This window comes from Manduca sexta, chromosome 1 (genome assembly GCF_014839805.1).
Source record: "Manduca sexta isolate Smith_Timp_Sample1 chromosome 1, JHU_Msex_v1.0, whole genome shotgun sequence".
Classification (NCBI taxonomy): Eukaryota; Metazoa; Arthropoda; class Insecta; order Lepidoptera; family Sphingidae; genus Manduca; species Manduca sexta.
Window position 1 is genome coordinate 3,930,396 of NC_051115.1, and position 23,884 is coordinate 3,954,279.

Consider the following 23,884-nt stretch of genomic DNA (forward strand, 5'->3'; position numbering starts at 1 on the left):
TTGCACGACAAAGTGACGCCACTGCAGCTAATGGTAGAGTGGAGTCCAATAGGATGTCGACTGACGAGAGATGATCAACCCTCGTCAGTCCGCGTGACGTCACAGGATCGTCTTTTATTTCGGGAAGGTGTCCTCTAGGATGCACATCGATGGGTCGGTATCACGAGGTGCTATGTTATTTTTTGCTTACATTGCAATAGGTTACATTTTTATCGTGTTGGTGAAAACTGGAAAAGAATAATTCCTGGTTCTTCCCTTATTTATCTTTGGTGATTATTGATTTTTTTTTTATTGAAAATTACTTAGATTACATCACTACATAGTATAAAACAAAGTCGCTTTCTCTATCCCTATGTGTGCTTAAATCTTTAAAACTACGCAACGGATTTTGATGCGGTTTTTTAATAGATAGAATGATTCAAGAGAAAGGTTTATATGTATAATAATAACATCCATTAAATAGTCAGCATTGCATCCGTGCGAAGCCGGGGCGGGTCGCTAGTAGAATTATAATACATATTTAAACTCTGGTTTTTTGAGGGTTTTAAAGCCTTGTGTACGGTTGCTATTTAGGCGGATATAAAATCCTACCATCAGCAAAGTTCGCAACTTAATTTAAAATAAAAAGAATTATAGATGCGCATAACTAGTCCGCCATCTTGGGACGTCCGCCATATTGAATTTAAGATGTCACTTAGGCAACCAAGCATTGTCATGCAAACTAAACGTGATATGCATTTCTAAACAAACTTTTTTTTAGCTTTGAATTACGAGACGAGCTTGCCGTTCGCCTGATAAGCGATACGATCCATAAACAGTAGAAACACCAACCTTGAATTACAAAGTGTTTGGTATTCCACTGCGATCGTCTGAGACATGAGATGTTAATTATGTCCAGTAGTTACACTGGCTACAATGTTCAAACCGGAACACAACGGTGACTACGCACTGCTTGACAGAAATAGACATTGCGGTGGTACCTACCCAGGCGGACTCTCACATATGAGAGATCAATAATACAACTTTAATCAACTTGAAAAGCTGTCTAGTAAAATATGAATTCTATGACCAATTTACCACAGAAAAAAAGTCAACAAAAAAATCTATTTCTACATTCAGTTGCATCAATTTACATTTCGTTGCAAAATGCATGAAAGTAATAAATAAAAAACGCATGTATTTACGAATGACTATAATCTATACTATTATATAAAGCTGAAGAGTTTGTTTGTTGCAGACTGCTTGGACTTTGCAGGAGTGGACTTTATGTGGCTATTGATGTAATTACTAGACAGCAGAACAGTTTCAATCACGTATTCTTAGTCATAATGGCTGATCAGTTTTGGACTCTTATTTCTAAGGAATATTATTGGATAATATGTATTAATCTGTACAGAAAAATAATATTTATAAAGGTTTTTGTTTTTGACTGCCTGGGTGGCGCAGTTGTACTGCATGCGTGGTTCGACATCGCTGAGGTCCTGGGTTCGAATCCCGGGTCGGGCAGTGATATGTGTGTTTTCTGCTCAGTATCAGCCCGGAGTCTGGAAATTGTGCCCGATATGGCGATAGACTCGCATATCACATCATGGGACCGAACATACTTGGCCAAAAGTGGGTGCCCTAATTGCGCCTCCGCATACCACTTCGGGGATAAATGCGTGATGTTATGAGTGCGATAAATTCAGCAAATTAATTTCATTTTAATGTCTAACATTCGCGTAAACATAAATCGATTTTGTTTCTTTTTTCTAATAGGAAGTTATGTTATCCTCGAGTACTGTAAGATATTTTTATACTGGAAAATCACAACAGTAGACACTGCTTGGCGGCAGAAACAGACACTGCAGTGGTACCTACCCAGGACTCTCACATATGAGACACCTACCAATAAATGCAGAACTCATCCACTTCAAGTCAAGTCAAAATATTGAACAGCAGGCCGGGCCTGTTTTTAAATAGTACTCGAAAATTAAGTAGTTTATAGGTAGTACAATTTAGTTTCCATACAATTTATGTTTACATAACTCAATTAAGTGTAATAATAATATCAGCCCTGTATTATATACTGTCCCACTGCTGCACGGGCCTCCTCCACTACTGAGAGGGATTAGGCCTTAGTCCACCACGCTGGCCTAGTGCGGATTGGTAGACTTCACACACGCTCGAAATTCCTATAGAGAACTTCTCAGATGTGCAGGTTTCCTCACGATGTTTTCCTTTACTGTTAAAGCGAACGATAAATTCACAAAGAATACACACATGATTTTTTAGAAAAGTCAGAGGTGTGTTTGGGATTTGAACCTGCGGACATTCGTCTCGGCAGACCGTTCTACACCCAACTAGGCTATCGCCGCTTATTAAGTGTAAGCAGATGTTTATTTTGTTAATTGTTTTTTGTAGAGTCGTTTCCGTAGTATTATTTCAATTAGGGCATAGGTTTAAGGAATACAATCTAGTCTTAATGTAATTTTGTGCTTAAGTATTCTTTATAATTATTGTGTTCTGCGTTATGCCTTTTGTTAAATAATAAAAAAAAAAGTGTATATTTCTACCTATTTAAATTTTTCCTGTATGAATAATGTAAGGTACCATACAAGGATGTTACATCCATACTTAGAATTCTATGCATAATGTTCATATTATTTATACTATGTGGCCGAAATGTAAGGCCTTGATCTGTGACACGATGGCTTTGAACCATAGAGCTTATAGAGCATAGACAGGACATTATTTTCGGGGAAGGATTACACTTGATTATTGATATGCTTATATTTTACCAGCTTTTGGTCGCAGCTACGCGCGCGTGAATGAGTTTTGTGGGTTTACGACTTACTTGATATGTGTCGTTATATTATGACCAAATTACATAAAATCATTATAAATTCTAGCCTATGTGTTACTCTGATGTATAAATAATATTACTGTAAAGTTTCAACCAAATCCGTTCAGTAGTTTGTTCGTGAGAGAGGTACAAACATACATCCATACACAAAATCTTTCGCATTTATATCAGTAAGATAAATCAAAGACTGCCTCGGTGGCGTAGTACGGCATGCGCAGTACGGCAGCGCTCTGAGGTCAGGGGTTCGAATTCCGGGTCGGGCAGTGATATTTGGGTTTTTCTACTCAGTCCTCAGACCGGAGTCTGGAATTTATGCCCGTTATGGCGATAGGCTCGCCCCCTATCACATCATGGGACGGATCACACTTGGCGACCCTTTCGGGGATTAATGCGCAATCCAAAGACTCGAAGTATTCCCAACTGGAACGACTGCATATACTAAGCGTAAATAACAAATGCTAGCTGTCGTTTTCATTCGTGTTGGTTTAAATACATCATCTCTTTCACACGTGTCATGTAAAAGTTAAGAATGTGTTAGTGTTATTTTTCGTTTAATTTGTTGGTACATAACATCTATACTTGATGAATATCAGTATTACTGTAATATTTTTATACTCAAAAATATTTATATCCATAAAAAAGTCAAGTTATCGTATTTTTACCATAAGCATTTCCGTTTGCCGTGTCCAAAACATTACTAACTCTACACAATCCTTCACCTTTAGCTATAGTTTCGTAGGATTCAAATCCAACGAGACGCTATTACGTAGTATGTCAACGGTGTGTCGGATGTACTGATGACCCTTGGATGTAGCGACCTCTGTGCTACCCAGAAAGGTCAACCAGGGATTTAATAATAGACATAATTTAATATACAGTTTTTATAAAACATGATTAGGTAGTATGTCTATTGTATATTTTTTATTCATTTTATAGATAGCCTAGTTGGTTGTGGAACGGACTGCCGAGACGAATGTCCGCAGGTTCAAAACCCAAACACACATGACTTTTCTAAAGTTATGTGTGTTTGTGAATTATCGTTTGCTTTAACGGTGAAGGAAAACAAATGAAACCTGCACATCTGAGAAGTTCTCTATAGGAATTTCGAAGGTGTGTGAAGTCTGTCCGCACTCCAGCGTGGTGGACTAAGGCCTAATCCCTCTCAGTAGCAGAGGCCCGTGTCCAGCAATGAGACGGTAACCTTCATACCCGAGAAATTATCTAATAATTTTAAAGGTATCTCGTCAACTTCAGGTCCTTCCCCAGAAAAATAGCGCATTTACCTTATTTTAAGAAGCTCTACTCGAAATTTATACAACATAAAAAAATACTGAAATATTTCTACAATATCTTAACTTTGGTAGTTTTAAATGCTTTAAATTGGATATTGTGTCATTTATTTTACAATAAAAATGCAACTAAAATTGTTGATTTGAAAACGTCACTGTTATAACCTATTTATTCACTTGAACAACAAATAATTTTACTTATTTCACTAATATTTTGTATTCAAATCCATGTTTACACTTAGATTCGAATTCTTATATCATGAGCGCCACTCCGTACACAACCACAAGCTGTCAATATTGACCATACCAAAGTCAGTTTGAATGGATTGCAGTTCAATTCAGTTGAACACAGTGAATGTTCGGAACGCCAAATCTAGTACGTAGTACATGTATATCGATGTACACATAATTTTAATTTGCAAACAAAGGCCTCTGAGGATTTAGTATTACCTTTAAAACCAAACTTTCATAGTACCATTAAAATATTATTTGTATAGACAAAAGGATTACTTATAACCGTCCTTCTAATAGTGCATGTTACCGAAGTCCCAAGGTCGATTCCAGGTCGACACAGCAATTATAAACTTGTTTAGTTACGAAAAAAAATCTCAACTAATATTGTAATCAAATTACATATCTAAGATGAATATGAACAAAGAACAAATTCATCAATTATTGGTGTTAGGTTTCTCATATGTGAGAGTCCGCCTGGGTAGATACCAGCGCAATGTCTATTTCTGCTGTCAAGCAGTGTGTAGTCACTGTTGTGTTCCGGTTTGAACATAGTAGCCAGTGTAACTACTGGACATATTTAACATCTCACGTCTCAGGATGGCGAGCGCAGTGGAATATCAAACACTTTGTAATTCAAGGTGTTGGTGTTTCTACTGTTTATGGTCGTATCTCTTACTATCATGCGAACGGCAAGTTAGTCTTATCATTCAAAGCAATAAAAAACATCACGACTTTATCCCTGAAAGCATAGGCAGAGGGCAACAGCCCACTTTTCATTATCCGTCCTATGATGTGATAGGGGGCGAGACTATCGCCATATCGGGCACAAATTCCAGACTTCGGGCTGATACTGAGCAGAAAACCTAAATACCACTTTGCCCAACTCGGGATTCGAACCCAGGACCTCAGAGCGCTACCGTACCGCGCATGCAGTACAACTATGCCACCGAGGCAGTGGATTGTTGTTAGAATGCATTATTATTTTTATATTTATCAACAAGAAAAATTGTATTCCATTGCAACAAAATAGCGGCGATAGCCTAGTTGGTTGTGAAACGGACTGCCGAGACGAATGTCCGCAGGTTCAAATCCCAAGGGCAAACACCTCTGAATTTTCTAAAAAAAATATGTGTGTATTTGTGAATTATCGTTCGCTTTAACGGTGAAGGAAAACATTGTGAGGAAAGCTACATACCTGAGAAGTTCTCTATAGGAATTTCGAGGGTGTGTGAAGTCTGCCCGCACTACAGCGTGGTGGACTAAGGCCTAATCCCTTTCAGTAGAGGAGGCCCGTGCAGCAGTGGGACAGTATATAATACAGGGCTGATATTATAATTATATTATCATTGCAACATAAGCAAAAATTAACATAGGACCTTGTAATACCGACCCATCGATGTGCATCCTTGAGAACACCTTCAAAAAACAAAAGACGATCCTGTGACGTCACGCGGAGCAATCGGAAACCGCGCGCGGAATGCTAACAAGACACAACCCGTCTAGGAATTTGAGATAAAAAATATCAAAGCGCGTGTTTTGAATTATCACATGTGTTCCGGATAGACGTTTATTAAAGTGGTACTTTATTGCTTTGAATGACGAGACGAGCATGCCGTTCGCCTGATAAGCGATACGATCCATAAACAGTAGATCCAACACCTTGAATTACAAAGTTTGGTATTCCACTGCGCTCGTCTGAGACACGAAAGAAAAAAAGAGATGGAACATACTTAAAAAAATAAAAACTTTACATAACATAATCAATTATTGCATCAACAATGGCCCTCCCATTCAGCTATATACTGCAATACCTATGTAATACTGCAGCGCTGGTTTTCAATGAATAGGGAACCGGCCTATGTTTGATTTTGTTCATTATTCTACATGTAATGGTTAATAATACGAAAAAGAAGCACGTCTGCGAAAACAGCATAAAAATTGGTTAAAAAATGGGCGAGTAATTCATATTTCAAATATTGTAACGTGCAGAAGTGGGCGCGTCGTGGGGATATCGCTTCATCTCTTTCTTTCGCACGCGTCGTAATTCCCGATGACGTCAAATGTGGGTATTTCGTCTCTTTTCTGTTTCTCGTTAATTACCCCTTCCACCGAAAGTCAAAGACTTATAACTTGTTGATTTTTTACCGGATTTTAATAATTCTTTCTGTGTTATAATTTATATTATGTAAATATTTGATAATAGTAAAGAACAAAAATGAGTCCGGTACCCTTTTGCCTATGTGACGTACAGACATGGTATACAGTAATAGTAACTAAATAATGAAAAAGAAAAAGATAACCGTAATATTTTAAACCACTCACTCGTTATGATTAATAAAATAAATGAAAATAGGGCGCGGAGCCGAAACACAATATCTATATATATATAAAAGAAAGTTGTGTTAGTTACACTATTTATAACTCTAGAACGGATGAACCGATTTGGCTGAAAATTGGTGGATAGGTAGAACCAGGAGACGGACATAGGATACTTTTTATCCCGTTCCCACGGAAACGGGACGTGACATAAGATGTGGTATAAGATAGCAAAATTTGGTATGGAGATAGTATAAGACCCTGGGAAGGTTATAGGCTACGATCCCGGGAACATATATAGCCGGACTTTAATCCCGGAAAACTCCTTCACGCGGGCAAAGCCGCGAGCAAAAGCTAGTAATACATTAAAACAATCAGCTCAATGAGATGTTAATTATTATGTCCAGTAGTTACACTGGCTACTTCTCGAACTGGTACACAAGTGACTACACACTGCTTGACAGAAATAGACCTTGCAGTGGTACCTACCCAGGGGAACTCACATATATGAGATCTACCACCAGTAAAGGTCTACGGGGACATCATCTTTTTGCAATTACTGGCTCTCTACTCAGAAGACAGCTTTAATAGCAGTGTAGTTAATTAGACTAATTATATATTATATAGTGGCGTAGTTGTAATTGTACATGGTACGAGTAAGACTACTGCGCTGAGGTCCTGGGTTCGAATCCCGGGTCGGGTCAAAATAACTGTGACTGATTTTTTTGTAATTACTCAGCAGCTCGGAGTCAAGAAGGTGGTGTGATAAACGTGCCTCGGCACATAAAGCCGTTGGTCTGATCTCTCTCCGGTCATGTCTCACCGAACTATGAGAAGGAACTGAGTGCTTGTGTATTGCACACACTCGTGCACTATAATATCTCCTGCTGATCTCTCTCCGGTCATGTCTCACCGGACTATGAGAAGGAACTGAGTGCTTGTGTATTGCACACACTCGTGCACTATAATATCTCCTGCTGATCTCCGTTGAGATTGGCCGCCGTGGCCGAAATTCCGTTAGGAGGAAATCAATCAAGTAAATTAATCATTGTTTTCTCTTTACTTATACGGCTTTTAAACGAAGGACACGTTTACAAAGTCAGTAATTGGAAAAGGGCGGATATGCCCGCGTAGACGGTATAGGGCCCCCTCACTACAATCCTACTAATATTATAAATGTGAAAGTTTGTGAGGATGTATGTATGTTTGTTCCTCTTTCACGAAAAAACTACTGAACGGACTCGGATGAAACTTTACAGTAATATTGGTTATACACCAGAGTAACACATAGGCTGTAATTTATAATGATTTTGTGTAATTTGGTTATAATATAACGATACATATCAAGTAAGTCGGAAATAAATTGCTGTTTTGGCGTACGCTGCCTAAACCGTTGGAGTTAGACAAAGATAATGTACCGCAGGATTGTTTTTATGAAATAGTTCTAAATAAAAGTCCGCGACAGCATATCCGCCTTTTATGTGGAAGCCACTATGACCAAAATAGTGAGCCATAAATATAATTAAATCGGATACTATTTTAGCGGGACTTTTATCCCGGAAAACTACTTCACGTGGGCAAAGCCACGAGCAAAAACTAGCTGTAAAGCGGGCAAATATGGTGTCGCGTACTTTTCTTTAGAACTATTTAAGACAAACAATCCTACGGTACATCATCTTTGTCTACCTCCAACGGTTTAGGCAGCGTACGTCAAGATAGTATTTTCTTTTCCGACTTACTTGATATACCTATCGTTATATTATGACCAAATCACACAAAATCATTATATATTGTAGCCTATGTATTATTCTGATGTATAACCAATATCACTGTAAAGTGTCATCCAAATCCGTTCAGTAGTTTTTTCGTAAAAGAGGATCAAACATACATACATACATCCTCACAAACTTTCGCATTTATAAGGATAACAAACTACACTGCTTAATGCCTAATTTAGATTAATAAACGAATGCTAAAATATACAAAAGCTTTCCTACGCTACCGCGAGAACCCAGATTTTATTAAAACAAATGACCTCGGTTCGTCGGACGCATCTTTGTGAATAAAAGGGACGCGCACGCGCACGCCGGCACAGTCGCGCAGTGAACCGAAACATGGTGAGTGCAGTGTCGCGCAGTACATACATTTATTTATTTATTTACTAGTTGACCCGACAGACGTTGTCCCGTCTTAACTATGAATTTGCAGCACGCATTCTGTCAATCGCTGACAGTTATTTCAAACAATTGACAGTTATATAAAATTAATATTTTCGTTTTCTTAAATTTTCTAATTCTTCCGCGCAAATTTTTTGAATTTTTTCTTTCATAAGAACCTTCTCCTGACAATAACAAACAACAAAAAAAAAAAAATGTGAAATCGGTCCAGCCGGTCACGCGTGATGGCGTGACCAAGGGAATAGGGATTCATTTTTATATATATAGATTTAAAGACCTCTAACGAAGGATACACGGCATATAATAAAAACAATGTCGTTGCATTTTTACAATTAGCAATGTGACGTGCCTCTTCCATTATAGGAGACCACAGCACACAAATTTATATTAGTACAGCGGCAAAATTAATAATATTTGTTATTAATATTATTGAGATATATAAGTAGAAACTTAAAACAGACAAAAAAGGATAAAACATAATAAGTGCCAAAACGATTCCGTTTTGATAATAACTACAGTAAAAATAATTTTACAAAGTGTATTTGTGTTTTAGAACAAAAATTATTATGTTTACGCGACTGTAAGACATTATAATTAAACAATTTTTCGGATTTTTTATTATAATTTTGTCCCGAGAAGACCGCAGCCTTCGTGGTCATGGGGGGAAGGGGGGGGGGCTTGTGGTGTTATACCATTAATAAAATAACCTTATTATGTAGTATATAAGGTTATATTCCCGTGACACACGTAAATGTCATGTAGCTGTCATGTTTGCCGGCAAACATTCCGATGCTTTAATGGTTAATTACATCGGAACCCAAAACACCGGCTGGCAGACTTCAAGCTCATTCTGCGTACATCGGACTACCAACAGCAAAATTTTTAAACTTTGTATAATTGTAAAATGTAGGTAGATATTGTAACTTTGACTTTGATGACTAACACCTCAGTTCGCCCCGAGACCGTGGCTGCAATTCGAAATGTGAGAAAATTTATATATATAAAAATGAATCCCTATTCCCCTTGGTCACGCCATCACGCGTGAACGGCTGAACCGATTTGACTATATTTTGTTGTGTTTGTTATTGTCAGGAGACGGTTCTTATGAAAGAAAAAAATCAAAAAATTACGCGGAATATTAGAAAATTTAAGAAAACTTAACGATAATATTAATTTTATATAACTGTCAATTGTTTGTAATAACTGTCAGCGATTGACAGAATGCGCGCTGCAAATTCATAGTTAAGACGGGACGACGTCTGTCGGGTCAACTAGTAATAATATAAAAACCACGAAAAGTCCGTAAAATAGTTTGATTTTAATTCTTAGTTAAGCTAAAAAAAAATTGGTGCTCGGGTTGCATCTCTATCTTTCGGGGTGGCGTGTGTTAAGCTAACGGATGAGAAAAATCACATTTAGTACAGTCAGCAACAAAATAAACTGAACAAATTAAAAACTGTAACGTAAAGGATAAAGTAGCCAGATTTTTTCTCAGTCTATCAAGAATAAATGCTTATATGGGCAAAAAATACGGGATTTCAGTTTTTTTACCCGAGACAAATAGGACACAAAATTATTTTATGACACGTTTTAATTATTTTTTTTTATCCCGAGAAAATATAGCGGGACTTTTATCCCGGAAAACTACGCAAGCGAAGCCGCGAGCAAAAGCTAATGTGTGCATAATGAATTACCGTCAAATTTCGATCACACGTTATTATTAATAATTGATTCTATTACGCGATGTTTGTCTGACATTTTACGAATAAAAACACAACCTAAGTTGTTCCGTTACAACATTTGCTGTATAATGATTTAGGCGAGACCTTAGTGTATTAGAAAGCGATTTTATTCATTAGCGATAGCGGATTAATGTATCTAACATTACAGTTTTATAACAATTATATCAACGGTTGAAAGGGCTCCTTGACTTAAGCGACATTTTTTCGAAAATTTTTTAAGTTAGTTTAAAAAAACATAGAAAAAAATGCTGATTTTAAAAATGTATGAAACTTGACAAATATTGAATACTGGCTTTTGCCCGCAGCTACGTTTGTTTTAGTTCCCATTTTCGTTGTAAAAAGTAACCTGTATCACTTTGGAATAATGTAGTTTCTATTAGTGAAAGAATTTTCGAAATAGGTTTAGTAGTTTTGAAGTTTAACGTGATGTTATTCTGTTCGACACTAACTTTTGCTCGCGTCTCCGTGCGTGTCAAAACGCTTTCCTGGAATAAATAGGCTATAATCCATAGCATACAGGAGTAATGTAGTTTCTTATTGGTGAAAGAATTATCAAAATCAGTTCAGTAGTTTTTGCGTTTTTCTATTACAAATATGTAATTTTTTTTCTAATTATAATACTGGCTGTATTATGAAAAGGAACTTTAATACATTTGTATTTGAATTAGTTTTTACTAATGCTTTTATCCTAAAACAAGTAAATCTCGAAAATAAAATATAACTAAGTACATTTTCAGTCTTTCTATAAAAAAACATTACTTAACAGGGAAAAAACCCCATTGCCTATTGACATATCCGAAAAATCAATAATATTTTCGTCGCGAAAATAAAACATTCCATTTTCAGTAATTCTATTAAAAACAAAAATAATATTTAACGAGAAAAATAACCCATTGCCTATAGACAATTCTCCAAAAAAATCAATAAAAAATCCGCTACCCGCTCCGCTCATGAACACAACAACAGCCTAATCTAATTATACGTTTTGTAAGCCAGTGTTTGAAAACAGCTATGAACTTTACGACGCTTTAATGTCATGGATGTGCGCGATAAATAATACCCACGCAATATCCCACTGCTGGGCATCGGCTTATACTGAGAGAGCTTAGCTCAGTTTTCACAGTTTTGAGATTTTTCGGCGTAAAAACGAGGGATAAAAAGCTTTATCGGGTACAGTCAGGTACATAAGTAGTTGATAAAATTAAAAGTATAAAATCGGCGAAAGACTTATAATGATACGATTATTTTTCTCCTTAAAAATATATAAACGTACTTATAATTTACATTGGAATTTGATTTGTTTTGTTTTTGCGGCCGACTGTACTTTCTTACTAAATTACATCTAAAGCAGTTCGTTGGGTTAGGTATTAAACCCCATTTAGCTCCTCAAGTTTTTACCACATAGAAACCTTTACCCTAGTGAGATGCACCCCTTTGAGACCCTTCACCCTATTTTATATTTCTACCAGAAACTCCTAATCATCTCAGCGTGCGTGGCTCTCGCCTTCGCCGACGTCTCCCATCTGTCGGGGCCGGAGGCTAACGCCAAGATCATCAGCCAGGACCTGGACGTGAGTCCCGAGGGAGCGTACCAATGGTCCTTCGAGACCGAGAACGGCATCGCTGCGAAGGCCAGCGGAGTGCTCAACAACCCTCAGAGCGTGAGTGACTTGTGTTTGATAATACAGTAATACTACGCGACTTCGAAGAAAAAAAAATGTTTTTTCATTATTTGTCTTTAAAATAGAGTCCAAAGTAAATAAATTTTTTTTTTCTTTCATAATAAAATAATACCAAGCGACTTCAAAGAAAAAAAAAATTTTTTTTTGTTAATTTTTTCTCTTTCCTAATACAGTAATACCACGCGACACGTCAAAAAAATAAAAAATATTTTTTTTTTTATTTTTTTCTCTTCCATAATACAGTAATGTCACGCGACTCTAAAGTAAAACAGTACCTACATTCTACAATAAAGGATTTATTATTTCTAACTAAGCATCACTGTTATAATAGATTAATTATAAGCTATATTCATTCGCAGCCTGACGCAGCACAGATCTCCCAAGGATCCTCACAATGGGTGTCTCCCGAGGGAGAAGTGGTGAGGCTGGAGTATGTCGCTGATGAGAACGGATACCAACCACAGGTAACTATAGTATGAATAAAGTCTTCCCTTAGTTTCTGCAAAACTACGGAAGGATACGTGCACGGGAAACTGATCCTACTGCACCTGATGGTAAGGAGTGGAGTCGAATAGCATCACTGACGAGGGATGATTAACTCTTGGCGGTCGACACAATGCTGGCCTGTTTGCAATAAGGTTACGTATACAATTTGAGAACTAAATGACTAGACGAGCCGATCTCTCGCTTGATTAAATATATCAGTCCTGTATTATATACTTTCCCACCGCTGGGAACGGACCTCCTCTACTACTGAGAGGGATTAGGCCTTAGTCCACCACGCTGTAGTGCGGGCAGACTTCACACACCCTCGAAAATTCCTATATAGAATTTCTCAGGTATGCAGGTTTCCTCACGATGTTTTCCTTCACCGTCAAAGCGAACGATAAATTCACAAAGAATACACACATGATTTTAGAAAAGTCAGAGGTGTGCGCCCTTGGGATTTGAACCTATGGACATTCGACTCGCTTGCAGCATGCATTTTTTTAAGTTAAAAAGCTCTGTTTGTCACCTCGGGAAATCAAAAGATCGTTTTGGTGGCGTAGTTGTATAGCTTGCACGGTCTACCGCTCCAAAGTGTAGGGTTCGATCCCCAAGTCAGACAGTTCTACTACCAAACTTACTTATAAAACTTGTTTTAGCGTTAAGAGGTGGTTAAGAATTGCTTAAATAGCTATCAAAACAGCCGGTTCCTAGTTTAAACCTTAAGAGACAAGATGGCGGCTTGACTTACAGCTGATCGAGTAAATTTGTGTATTAACTAAGCATAGCTTTGCGGATTTTTTATAAGTAGACGAGTTGACCCAACAGACGTTGTCCCGTCTTAACTATGTATGCACGCGCGCGTTCTGTCAAACGCTGACAGTTATTTCAATCAATTGACAGTTATAAAAAGTTAATATTTTCGTTAAGTTTTCTAAAATTTTCTAATTTTCCGCGCAATATTTTGAATTTTTTCTTTCATAAGAACCTTCTGACAATAACAAACACAACAAAAAAAAATAGTGAAATAGGTCCAGCCGTTCACGCGTGATGGCGTAACCAAGGGAAATAGGGAATATCACTACATAGTATAAAACAAAGTCGCTTTCTCTGTCCCTATGTGTGCTTAAATCTTTAAAACTACGCAACGGATTTTGATGTGATTTTTTTAATAGATAGAGTGATTCAAGAGGTTTATATGTATAATAACATCCATTAAATAGCGGAGAAATGCTGTTATTTTGTTATGTTATACCCGTGCGAAGCCAGAGCGGGTCGCTATGTTTATAATTTATATACAGTTTTTCTGTAGTGTATTTAGTATCAGCATTGCACCAGTCCGAAGCCGGGGCGGGTCGCTAGTTATATATATAGATAGATTTTCAATACGCTATCAGTATCACCTAAGTATTTAACTAAAACTTATGTTGTTTTTTCCAGGGTTCCCACATCCCCACTCCACCCCCGATCCCCCCAGAAATCCTGCGCGCGCTCGAGTACATCCGCGCACACCCTCCCGCGCCGGAGAGGAAATGAGAACCCACACCCACCATAACATTATATTATAAGTTATTATGTACAAATATCGAATAAACAATTGAAATACTATTTATTTTTATTTTTTTGAATGACGAGACGAGCTATTCCCCTGATAAGCGATACGATTAACAGTAGAAACACCAACACCTTGAATCATAAAGTGTTTGGTATTCCACTGCGCTCGACTGAGACATGAGATGTTAATTATGTCCAGTAGTTACACTGGCTACAATGTATACATATTATAAAACAAAGTCCCTTTTTCTGTCTGTCTATATGTGATCGATTTTCTCAAAATCTACTCAAAAGATTTTTATGAAATTTGGTATGGAGATAGTTCAAGACCCTGGGAAGGTTATAGGCTACTGTCTATCCCGGGAAAATATATAGCGGGACTTTTATCCCGGAAAACTTCACGCGGTCGAAGCGCCGGCAAAAGCTAGTGTATTTATATAAATACAGTACGAATGGAGTGAATAGCGAAGGAGGGTGTCATTACTAAGAGAAGAATAAAAGGTTAAAATATACACCAATAGTTTTTAATTTAATAAGAAATGATATATATACCTATAGAACAGGTAAAACTATAATAATGCAGTCAGAATATTTGTTTATCGACGCTTGGAAGGCAATATTATCTAAGCGACAACCAGTTCATTTTTGAGTGCTTTAAAGTTTTGATTTGAATATGAGAATTCGTTACAATTAAACTTTTTATTTTACAAAGATATAGTTTGATGTTATTAAAATTGTCCTAGACCAACAAATAATAATAATATCAGTCCTGTATTATATACTGTCCCACTGCTGCACGGGCCTCCTCTACTACTGAGAGGGATTAGGCCTTAGTCCACCACGCTGTAGTGCGGATTGGTAGACTTCACACACCTTCGAAATTCCTATAGAGAACTTCTCAGATGTGCAGGTTTCCTCACGATGTTTTCCTTCACCGTCAAAGCGAACGATAAATTCACAAAGAATACACACGTGATTTTAGAAAAGTCAGAGGTGTGTGCCCTTGGGATTTGAACCGATTTGATATCGCCGCTTACTAGGCCAACAAAACCTAGATCAAATGACGCAGAAGAAAATGGCGTAAAGTTTTGATTTGAATACGAGAATTCATAACAATTAAACTTTTTATTTTACAAAGATATAGTCTAATGTTATTAAAATTGTCCTAGACCAACAAAACCTAGATCAAATGACGCAGAAGAAAATGGCGTAAAGTTTTGATTTTAATAAGAGAATTCATAACGATTCAACATTTTATTTTACAAAGATATAGTCTAATGTTATTAAAATTGTCCTAGACAAACAAAACCTAGATCAAATGACGCAGAAGAAAATGGCGATTCAAAATATTTATATAATTCATTTTCGGTATTTGTCGCCTTTCAAGCTTCGTTATATTTAAACGACAAAGATATGACGGGTTTATTTTTACAAATCCTGCATTAATATGTACACAACATGTAGTTACAATTACTATGTGGATCAATGGTGTTCATCAATGAATACTGAACGTGCGCAAGAGTTGATTATTGAATTAATAATAATAAGACATAGTTACTATCAAGTTGTATGAATTGTTATATTGGATATCTAAAATATTTGTTTAGTTTATGATAGAGAATGTCATCCCTAATAATATAACAGTTTTGTTGTCTATGGCTGACAAATAAAAATATATATTGTTGTCTCTGGATCACGCGTTGAGTACAACGTAGTTTTATTTTAAATAACACGAATTTAAAGGACTCTAGAAAACCAAAATTATGAATATATGTACTCGATTAGAAATCAGAAAGACTTTCCCACCCTCACACCCACTACAACTCCTGTAAGGATCAGCAGCATTGTATGACACCGAGTGGTGAAGCTCGCCGAGTCTCATGGTGTGTAACGACTTTAGCACCGACGTCTCGCGACTGCCTGGGTGGCGTAGTTGTATTGCACGTCCGGTACAATAGCGCTCTGAGGTCCTGGGTTCGAATCCCGGGTCGGGCAAAGTGATATTTGGGTTTTTCTGCTCAGTATCAGCCCGGAGTCTGGAATTAGTGTCCGATATGGCGATAGGCTCGCCCCCTATCACATCATGGGACGGAACATACTTGGCGAAAAGCGGGCGCCCTAGTTGCGCCTCTGCATACCCCTTCGGGGATAAATGTGTGATGTTATGTATGTATGTCTCGCGTTCGAATCCCGAGTCGGCTTAAGCGATATTATTAGTATTATCGATCAGTGATCGAGAGGCCTCCGCGACGCGACGTCCTCTTAGCACTCTCCCCTGAGGATGGCCCACTTAATAGGTCGAAACTGGTCGGCGATTCAGACTACTTTTTAAACGTGAGTAAAACCGTGTTGTTTTCGACTAATTTAATATGTATCGCGTAAGTTTTAATAATATCATATTATTAGCTATTGTTTATCAAGCCCAGCGTCTTTAATTTGTTCCTAATATGGCGAAATGGTCGTTCCCTAAAATATCACGTGACGAAATACACACGGAGATAAGTCGACGCACTATTTATTTATTTAGGATTGCGAACTGAGTTTACAATGATAATTTTTCAAATATATCACACATGCATAACAAACAAAAAAATTATTGCAACTCTGATTATATGCAACCACAACATGAGCCATATAGCAATAATACTAAAACAAAAAAAAATGGAATAGTAGATCTTACAACTATATTAATTAGAATACTAGCTTTTGCCCGCGGCTCCGCCCGCGTTATAAAGTTTTTCAGGCTAAAGTTTTCCGTTATAAAAGTAGTAGTTTCCCGGAAGCCTAGGTTCTTCCCAGGGTCTCAAACTGTCTCCATACCAAATTTCATCTTAATACGTTAAGTAGTTTTTGAGTTTAACACGTTCAGGCAGACAGATGCAGCGGGGGACTTTGTTTTATAATATATTTTTTAGAACTTTTTAAGAGGAATAATCCCGTCATACATCATTGTTGCATAACTCTAACCGTTTACGCACCGCACGCAACGGAAGCTCTCAAAACTAATAAATTGTCCCCGTTTTTGCAACATGTTTCATTACTGCTCCGCTCCTATTGGTCATAGCGTGACGATATATAACTTAGAGCACTCTACAGACAAAGGGCTATTCAACACAAAAATAATTTTTCAGTTTGGACCGGTAGTTCCTGAGATTAGCGCGTTCAAACAAACAAACAAACAAACTCTTCAGCTTTATATAATAGTATAGATTGAAATCTGTAAATAGCAGCGATAGCCTAATTGGGTGTGGGACGGACTGCCGAGACGAATGTCCGCAGGTTCAAAACCCAAACGCACCTCTGACTTTTCTAAAAAAAAATCATGTGTGTATTCTTTGTGAATTTATCGTTCGCTTTAACGGCGAAGGAAAACATTGTGAGGAAACCTGCACATCTGAGAAGTTCTCTATAGGAATTTCGAAGGTGTGTGAAGTCTACCAATCCGCACTACAGCGTGGTGGACTAAGGCCTAATCCCTCTCAGTAGTAGAGGAGGCCCAACAGTGGGACAGTATATAATACAGAGCTGATATTATTATTATTATTATTGAAATCTGTAATATGAGATCTGTATAAGAGATATATATGATATAAGATCTGTATAGTTGCGCCTGCGACTATGTCTTTGGGGATGTAAGATATGAGTGTAGCTACAGTATACTACAAAAAGTCCCCCCCCACGCGATCGTATGCTCAAGTTGTTTGGCGGCTATTATACGCAAAACAGCTGTTAATTGTTTTGCTTTTTTTTGGCCGGATATAAATTCACACTGAACGCAACGCAGTGCCCGCCTCCAACCTTTTCTTAACAATTACTTTTTCTCAATACTTCAAGGTCTCAGCTGACAAACTAGAGTATTCATAAAGCAAGCAATAATAACTATCTAAAAAATGTTGGTCCTTCGACCCGGATATGGCGTCATTCTACTCCCGCAGCACGGTGACCACCTCCAACTCTTGTCTAAATACCACTTTCTACCCAAACCTCGTTGAAACAAAACAAAATAAAATTGGTCCTTCAAGCCAGACATACTCATTTTTGTCTCACAAATAGATGACCACCTCGATCTATCTTCTAAAAACCACTTTTTATCCAAATATAATTAAAACAAAACAAAATAAAATTGGTCCTTCGAGCTGGACATGGACTCACCCTGATCGCGCAGCACAGTGACCGCCTCCAGCACTCGCTTCGTGTAGATGCACGGCTCGTAATTGTCCATCTCCTGGGTCACCACCGAGCAGACCCTGAGGGACAATTAGTGTTGTAAGAAAATTTTGGAAATAGTAATATGAAATGACGTGAATAAGACTGAATCGTGTGACAAAGAAAGAAATTTATTCTTAGATAAAGCAACGTAAGAACTGTAATAATTATTTAATTAGGCCTTAGTCCACCACGCTGTAGTGCGGGCAGACTTCACACACCCTCGAAATTCCTATAGAACACAACGACTTTTCTTCACAGTTAAAAAGTTTACAGGTAACTCGATGTGACTAAAGAGAGATAATGTTAAGAAATAAGCACATATTTCATTCAACACCCATTTCTTTTTGAATTTGGCTCTTACAAAGTTAGTACATGATATAAAAAAAAACAGAAAGCAAAAAAAAAACATAAAACATAACAGTGGCTAAAGGTGATATTTTCTGATAAGGAATCCGATACAAATTATATGTACTGATACATAAATGCGGTCTGCAAATCACACACACACACATACACACAACATCACGCATTTTATTCCCAAAGGGGTATGCAGAGGCGCAACCAGGGCACCCACCTTTCGCCAAGAGTGTTCCGTCCCATGATGTGATATGCGAGCCTGTCGCCATGCCGGGCACAAATTCCAGTCTCCGGGCTGATACTGAGCAGAAAAACCCAAATATCACTTCGCCCGACCCGGGATTCGAACCCAGGACCTCAGAGCGCTGCAGTACTACGCCACCGAGGCAGGTCTGCAAATCGTTCTGATGATAATTAGATTCTACATAAAAGGAAGCAGGAATCGGATTATATGGACCCATCGCAACTAAAACACGGACTAGTATTGTGAGCTGACCTCTTGGCGCGTCCCCGTATGGCGCCGGCGGTCCTCTCCAGCGAGTCCGCGTCGCCCTCCTGCAGCGCCACCACGCACTTGTTCACGTCCTCCAGGATGTGGTTCTCTGTGTATACATAATTAGCAAAACATTACTACAAGGCCCGGAGGCGTGGCTTAGCTGATTTTTTGGAATATTAATAATTATTTTACACAAAATACCGGAAAGTCGTTAAAATACCTTTGTTATTGTCTTAAAATAAAAAAAAAACAATGTTACATAACGCTTTGTACGAACGATCCCCCCCCCGCCGCCCCCCCGCGTCTGTTACGCATCGTAACGTGTTACAAGATCCCCCTCCCTCCAAATTGCGTTACGTAACACTTGAACGGCCCCTTATATAAACACACCGGTCTTGCGGGTGAGTGCTTTGGGCACTGCGAGCCCTTAAGTGACCATGCTGAGGGCGACCCTCTAGAGGATCACGGCCTCGGCTCAGGACGGCCACTGAGAGGATGAGACATCGGCGATAATGGGTAAAAACATCTTAGAAGCATCGATATATATGTACTACATACTACATTTGGTGTTCCGAACATTTACTGTGTTCAACTGTGTGTGGTGGTGTGGTGGTGGTGGTGTGGTGTGGTGTGGCACTGACCGCTGACGGCGAGGAAGTCGTCGATGGTGGTGATGTCGTCGACGGCGTCGGTGAGCAGGCGCACGGCGGCCTCCCAGGCGCGGCCGAACGCCGCGAGGTTCTCCTGCGCCACGCGCGAGCGCGGCCGCGCCGCCACCACGCGCGCCGCGTTGATCACCTGCGCACGCGCACACACGCTTACTGTAATACAACTTCATACCCATGGCCATGAAATTGTTATTTGTAATTTAGTTAATAAGCGGCGATAGCCTAGTTGGGTGTGGAACGGTCTGCCAAGACGAATGTCCGCAGGTTCAAATCCCAAGGGCACACACCTCTGACTTTTCTGAAAAATCATGTGTGTATTCTTTGTGAATTTATCGTTAGCTTTAACGGTGAATGAAAACATCGTGAGGAAACCTGCACATCTGAGAAGTTCTCTATAGGAATTTCGAAGGTGTGTGAAGTCTGCCCGCACTACAGCGTGGTGGACTAAGGTCTAATCCCTCTCAGTAGTAGAGAAGGTTCATGCTCAGCAGTGGGCAAGTATATAATACAGGGCTGATATTATTATTATATTATTAATTTAGTTATCATTAGGGCTCGGATAAATATGTATAAAAAAATAACAAAATATGTACATATAATATACAGTAGCGCAAATGTAAGTATGTTAGTACCATTGTTCTGAGGTAAGTACGCAAAAATACGACACGCAAGCAGCTCAAAACGTCACGTACGTATGATGTTTGAAAATATGGATAATGGTGATATTTTTTTGTAAAACATGGACTTAACCTTAAAATATGGAAAATAAAAATTAGTTTTTCACAATCCAAATACGGTAATAGATGTAGAGAATAAGTTCTAGAAGGAAAATCGCGTAAATTAAAAATATGTATTTGCATATTAATCCGGGCCCTAGTTATCATTGTTATTAATATTTTACATGTCATTGTAATAGTATGCAATCTTTATAAAATGCTCGCCTGTATAGAATAACTATGTTAATTAGTTTTCTCAGTAAGTGATTAATTTATAATCTTATGAGAAATAAATGATTCTTAAACCTTAAACCTTATTAGTGAAAAAAATAAATAAAACTCTTCAGCTTTATATAATAGTATAGATAAATGCATTTTAACCTAAGTATAAAATCAATAAAAAACATTACATTGTTGTGTTAATCGATTTTGAATATTATTTCAATGAAGACAAAGTTGATGATAGTTTGACGGCAAATAAAAATATTTACCCTGTTTACTGCTTACTGTAGTGGGAAAAGCCTTTGACGCGGACAAAGCTACATATAGTTGTTTATACAGGGTCATATTGACATTGCGTTTATAATTAATACCACATAGTTATCTACTTGGAAATAACACTTTACAATAAGTTACTTGAGCCGTAGATGTAAAATAAAAAACGTGTAAGTTTCGAACAAAATAAATATTAATGAAAATTAATTTAAATTTTACACTAATGCCACTCCTACTACTCTAAGAGAAATCGTCGCAGCGACAACACACTTACAGTCACAAATACACTCACACACGCCACATTAACATTAAACTACAAAATGATAATAAAATCAGTAAACTAAAACCAGGATTTTTGGTGAAAATATTCGTTATTAATGGATAATTTTTGGCACAATGTCAACAAAGGTGAAGACGAATACGCGGTTTCATTTAGTAACGCAATATCACAATGATCCTGTATATTTTTTTGTACAAAGTTTGAACCCACATACCTGCGGACAGTTTTCTGTAGGTATTTCGAGGGTGTGTGAAGTCTACCCGCACTACAGCGTGGTGGACTAAGGCCTAATCCCTCTCAGTAGTAGAGGAGGCCCGTGCCCAACAGTGGGACAGTATATAATACAGAGCTGATATTATTATTACCTGCGGACACAGCGCCTCAATCTGTTCTGCGGCGTGACGCACCATCTTCACTCCATCCTCGTTGTTCGACATGGAGCACACCAGGTTCGCCACCTGTGGGCGACAGTTCGTGAGTCACTTGTGACAAAAGAAAGAGAGACAGAGACTCATGAAAGAAAGAAGAAAAAAATATTGGATACTGTGTATATATGAGGTGAAAGGAGAGAGAGAGAAAAAGAAAAAGTATTGGCCACTGTTTTTATATGAGATGAAAGGAGAGAGACATAGACTCGTGAAAGAAAAAGAAAAACATATTGACTACTGTTTATACATGAGGTGAAAGGAAAAAGAAAAAAAAAGAAAAAATATTGACTACTGTTTACATCCACGGTTGAAAAGCTAACTGACTTAGACGACATTTAAAAAAAAAATAACGACTTAAAAAAAAATAGTAAAAAAGTGCTGATTATAAATATGTATGTAACTTAGTGTCGTAAAACAATGTCACTTAAGACAATTAGCTTCCCAATCGACGATATATATTATTTTACTAGATGACCCGGTGAACTTCGTATCACCTACATACATTTATTATTATTATTCATCGTGGAACGTAATTTTGCCATACCAATACGTACGTTATCATTATCTGTCTCTCGCTAGTCGAGAGTACGGTTTATGCATGCGGTAGCTTGTCGCACATTTGATTAACTTCGACGATCTAAGTCATCTTCTCCGTGGCATTTTGCGACAATAACATTAAATAAAGTTCTCACGCACTGACAAATTGATGATAGATTTTAATAATAGTCTTGAAATTTATTTATTTATTTATTTTCTATATTTAAGAACCCACTGACACTTTTACACTTTATTTATTTCTGAAATGTTTTGTATTTTAACAAAATAAACCAAAGAAATCGGACCTCATAGTACAACTGTGAAACAGACTTATTTCTGAATACATCTATATATATGTTACAGTTCTTTATTTCTAAAAAGAGAAAAGACATGAAATGTTTGACAGGTAGGAACATTTTGTATTGAAAACTTATATTGTCGTTTTTAGTATTTTCCGTTATTTATTATTTATGTTCGTCACCGTTTAATCCATCCCTGGACTTCCACAAATAATTCAAAACCAAAATTAGCCAAATCGGTTCAGCCGTTCTCGAGTTTTAGCGAGACTAACGAACAGCAATTGATTTTTATATATATAGATTTTGAAATAAAAACTAAAAACTATTTAAACGGATTTTATCGCGGTTTTTTATATTATTATTTTCTCCCGACGTTTCGAAGACTTTGCAGCCTTCATGGTCACGGGGGGGGGGGGGGGGAGGAAGGCTGCAAAGTCTTCGAAACGTCGGGAGAAAATAATAATATAAAAAACCGCGATAAAATCCGTTTAAATAGTTTTTAGTTTTTATTTCAATGTCTAACATTCGCGTAAACATAAGAAATCATTATATAGATTTTATTTAATACAATAATTTTTGTATTAACCAAACAGTATCCACAAATATTTTTACCAAATTGAGATAAATTTTTAGTTTTTCGACATAAGTCTACATCAAAATTACACAAAAATTATATAAGGTAGGGTTGTGATTCCTATAAATTATATAAGGTAGGGTTGTGACTCATATAAATTATATAAGGTAGGGTTGTCACTCCTATAAATTATATAAGGTAGGGTTGTGACTCTTATAAATTATATAAGGTACGGTTGTGCCTCCTATAAATTATATAAGGTAGGTTTGTGACTCCTATAAATTATATAAGGTAGGGTTGTGACTCTTATAAATTATATAAGGTAGGTTTGTGACTCCTATAAATTATATAAGGTAGGGTTGTGACTCCTATAAATTATATAAGGTAGGTTTGTGACTCCTATAAATTATATAAGGTAGGGTTGTGACTCTTATAAATTATATAAGGTAGGTTTGTGACTCCTATAAATTATATAAGGTAGAGCTGTGACTCCTATAAAT

At 37.5% G+C, this 23,884-nt stretch overlaps 2 protein-coding genes across 6 annotated transcripts in view; one reads left to right on the forward strand and one right to left on the reverse strand.

The window, feature by feature from the left end:
- Nucleotides 1-23,884, reverse strand: part of LOC115451036 (catenin alpha) — a 60,195-nt gene that overhangs the window by 19,999 nt on the left and 16,312 nt on the right. For all 5 annotated transcript variants that reach the window (XM_037439836.1, XM_037439813.1, XM_037439751.1 and 2 more), the window contains 4 exons: nt 21,912-22,004; nt 20,029-20,185; nt 19,388-19,493; nt 18,478-18,572 (listed from right to left, as the gene is read on the reverse strand). In XM_037439836.1, coding sequence (XP_037295733.1) covers nt 18,478-18,572; nt 19,388-19,493; nt 20,029-20,185; nt 21,912-22,004 — 451 coding nt within the window. The remainder of the gene's footprint in view (nt 1-18,477; nt 18,573-19,387; nt 19,494-20,028; nt 20,186-21,911; nt 22,005-23,884) is intronic.
- Nucleotides 8,705-14,379, forward strand: LOC115451037 (larval cuticle protein LCP-17). Its single transcript, XM_030179229.2, has 4 exons — nt 8,705-8,801; nt 12,073-12,264; nt 12,645-12,749; nt 14,212-14,379. The coding sequence occupies exons 1-4, from the start codon at nt 8,799-8,801 to the stop codon at nt 14,305-14,307; spliced, it is 396 nt and encodes a 131-aa protein (XP_030035089.1). The 5' UTR covers nt 8,705-8,798; the 3' UTR covers nt 14,308-14,379.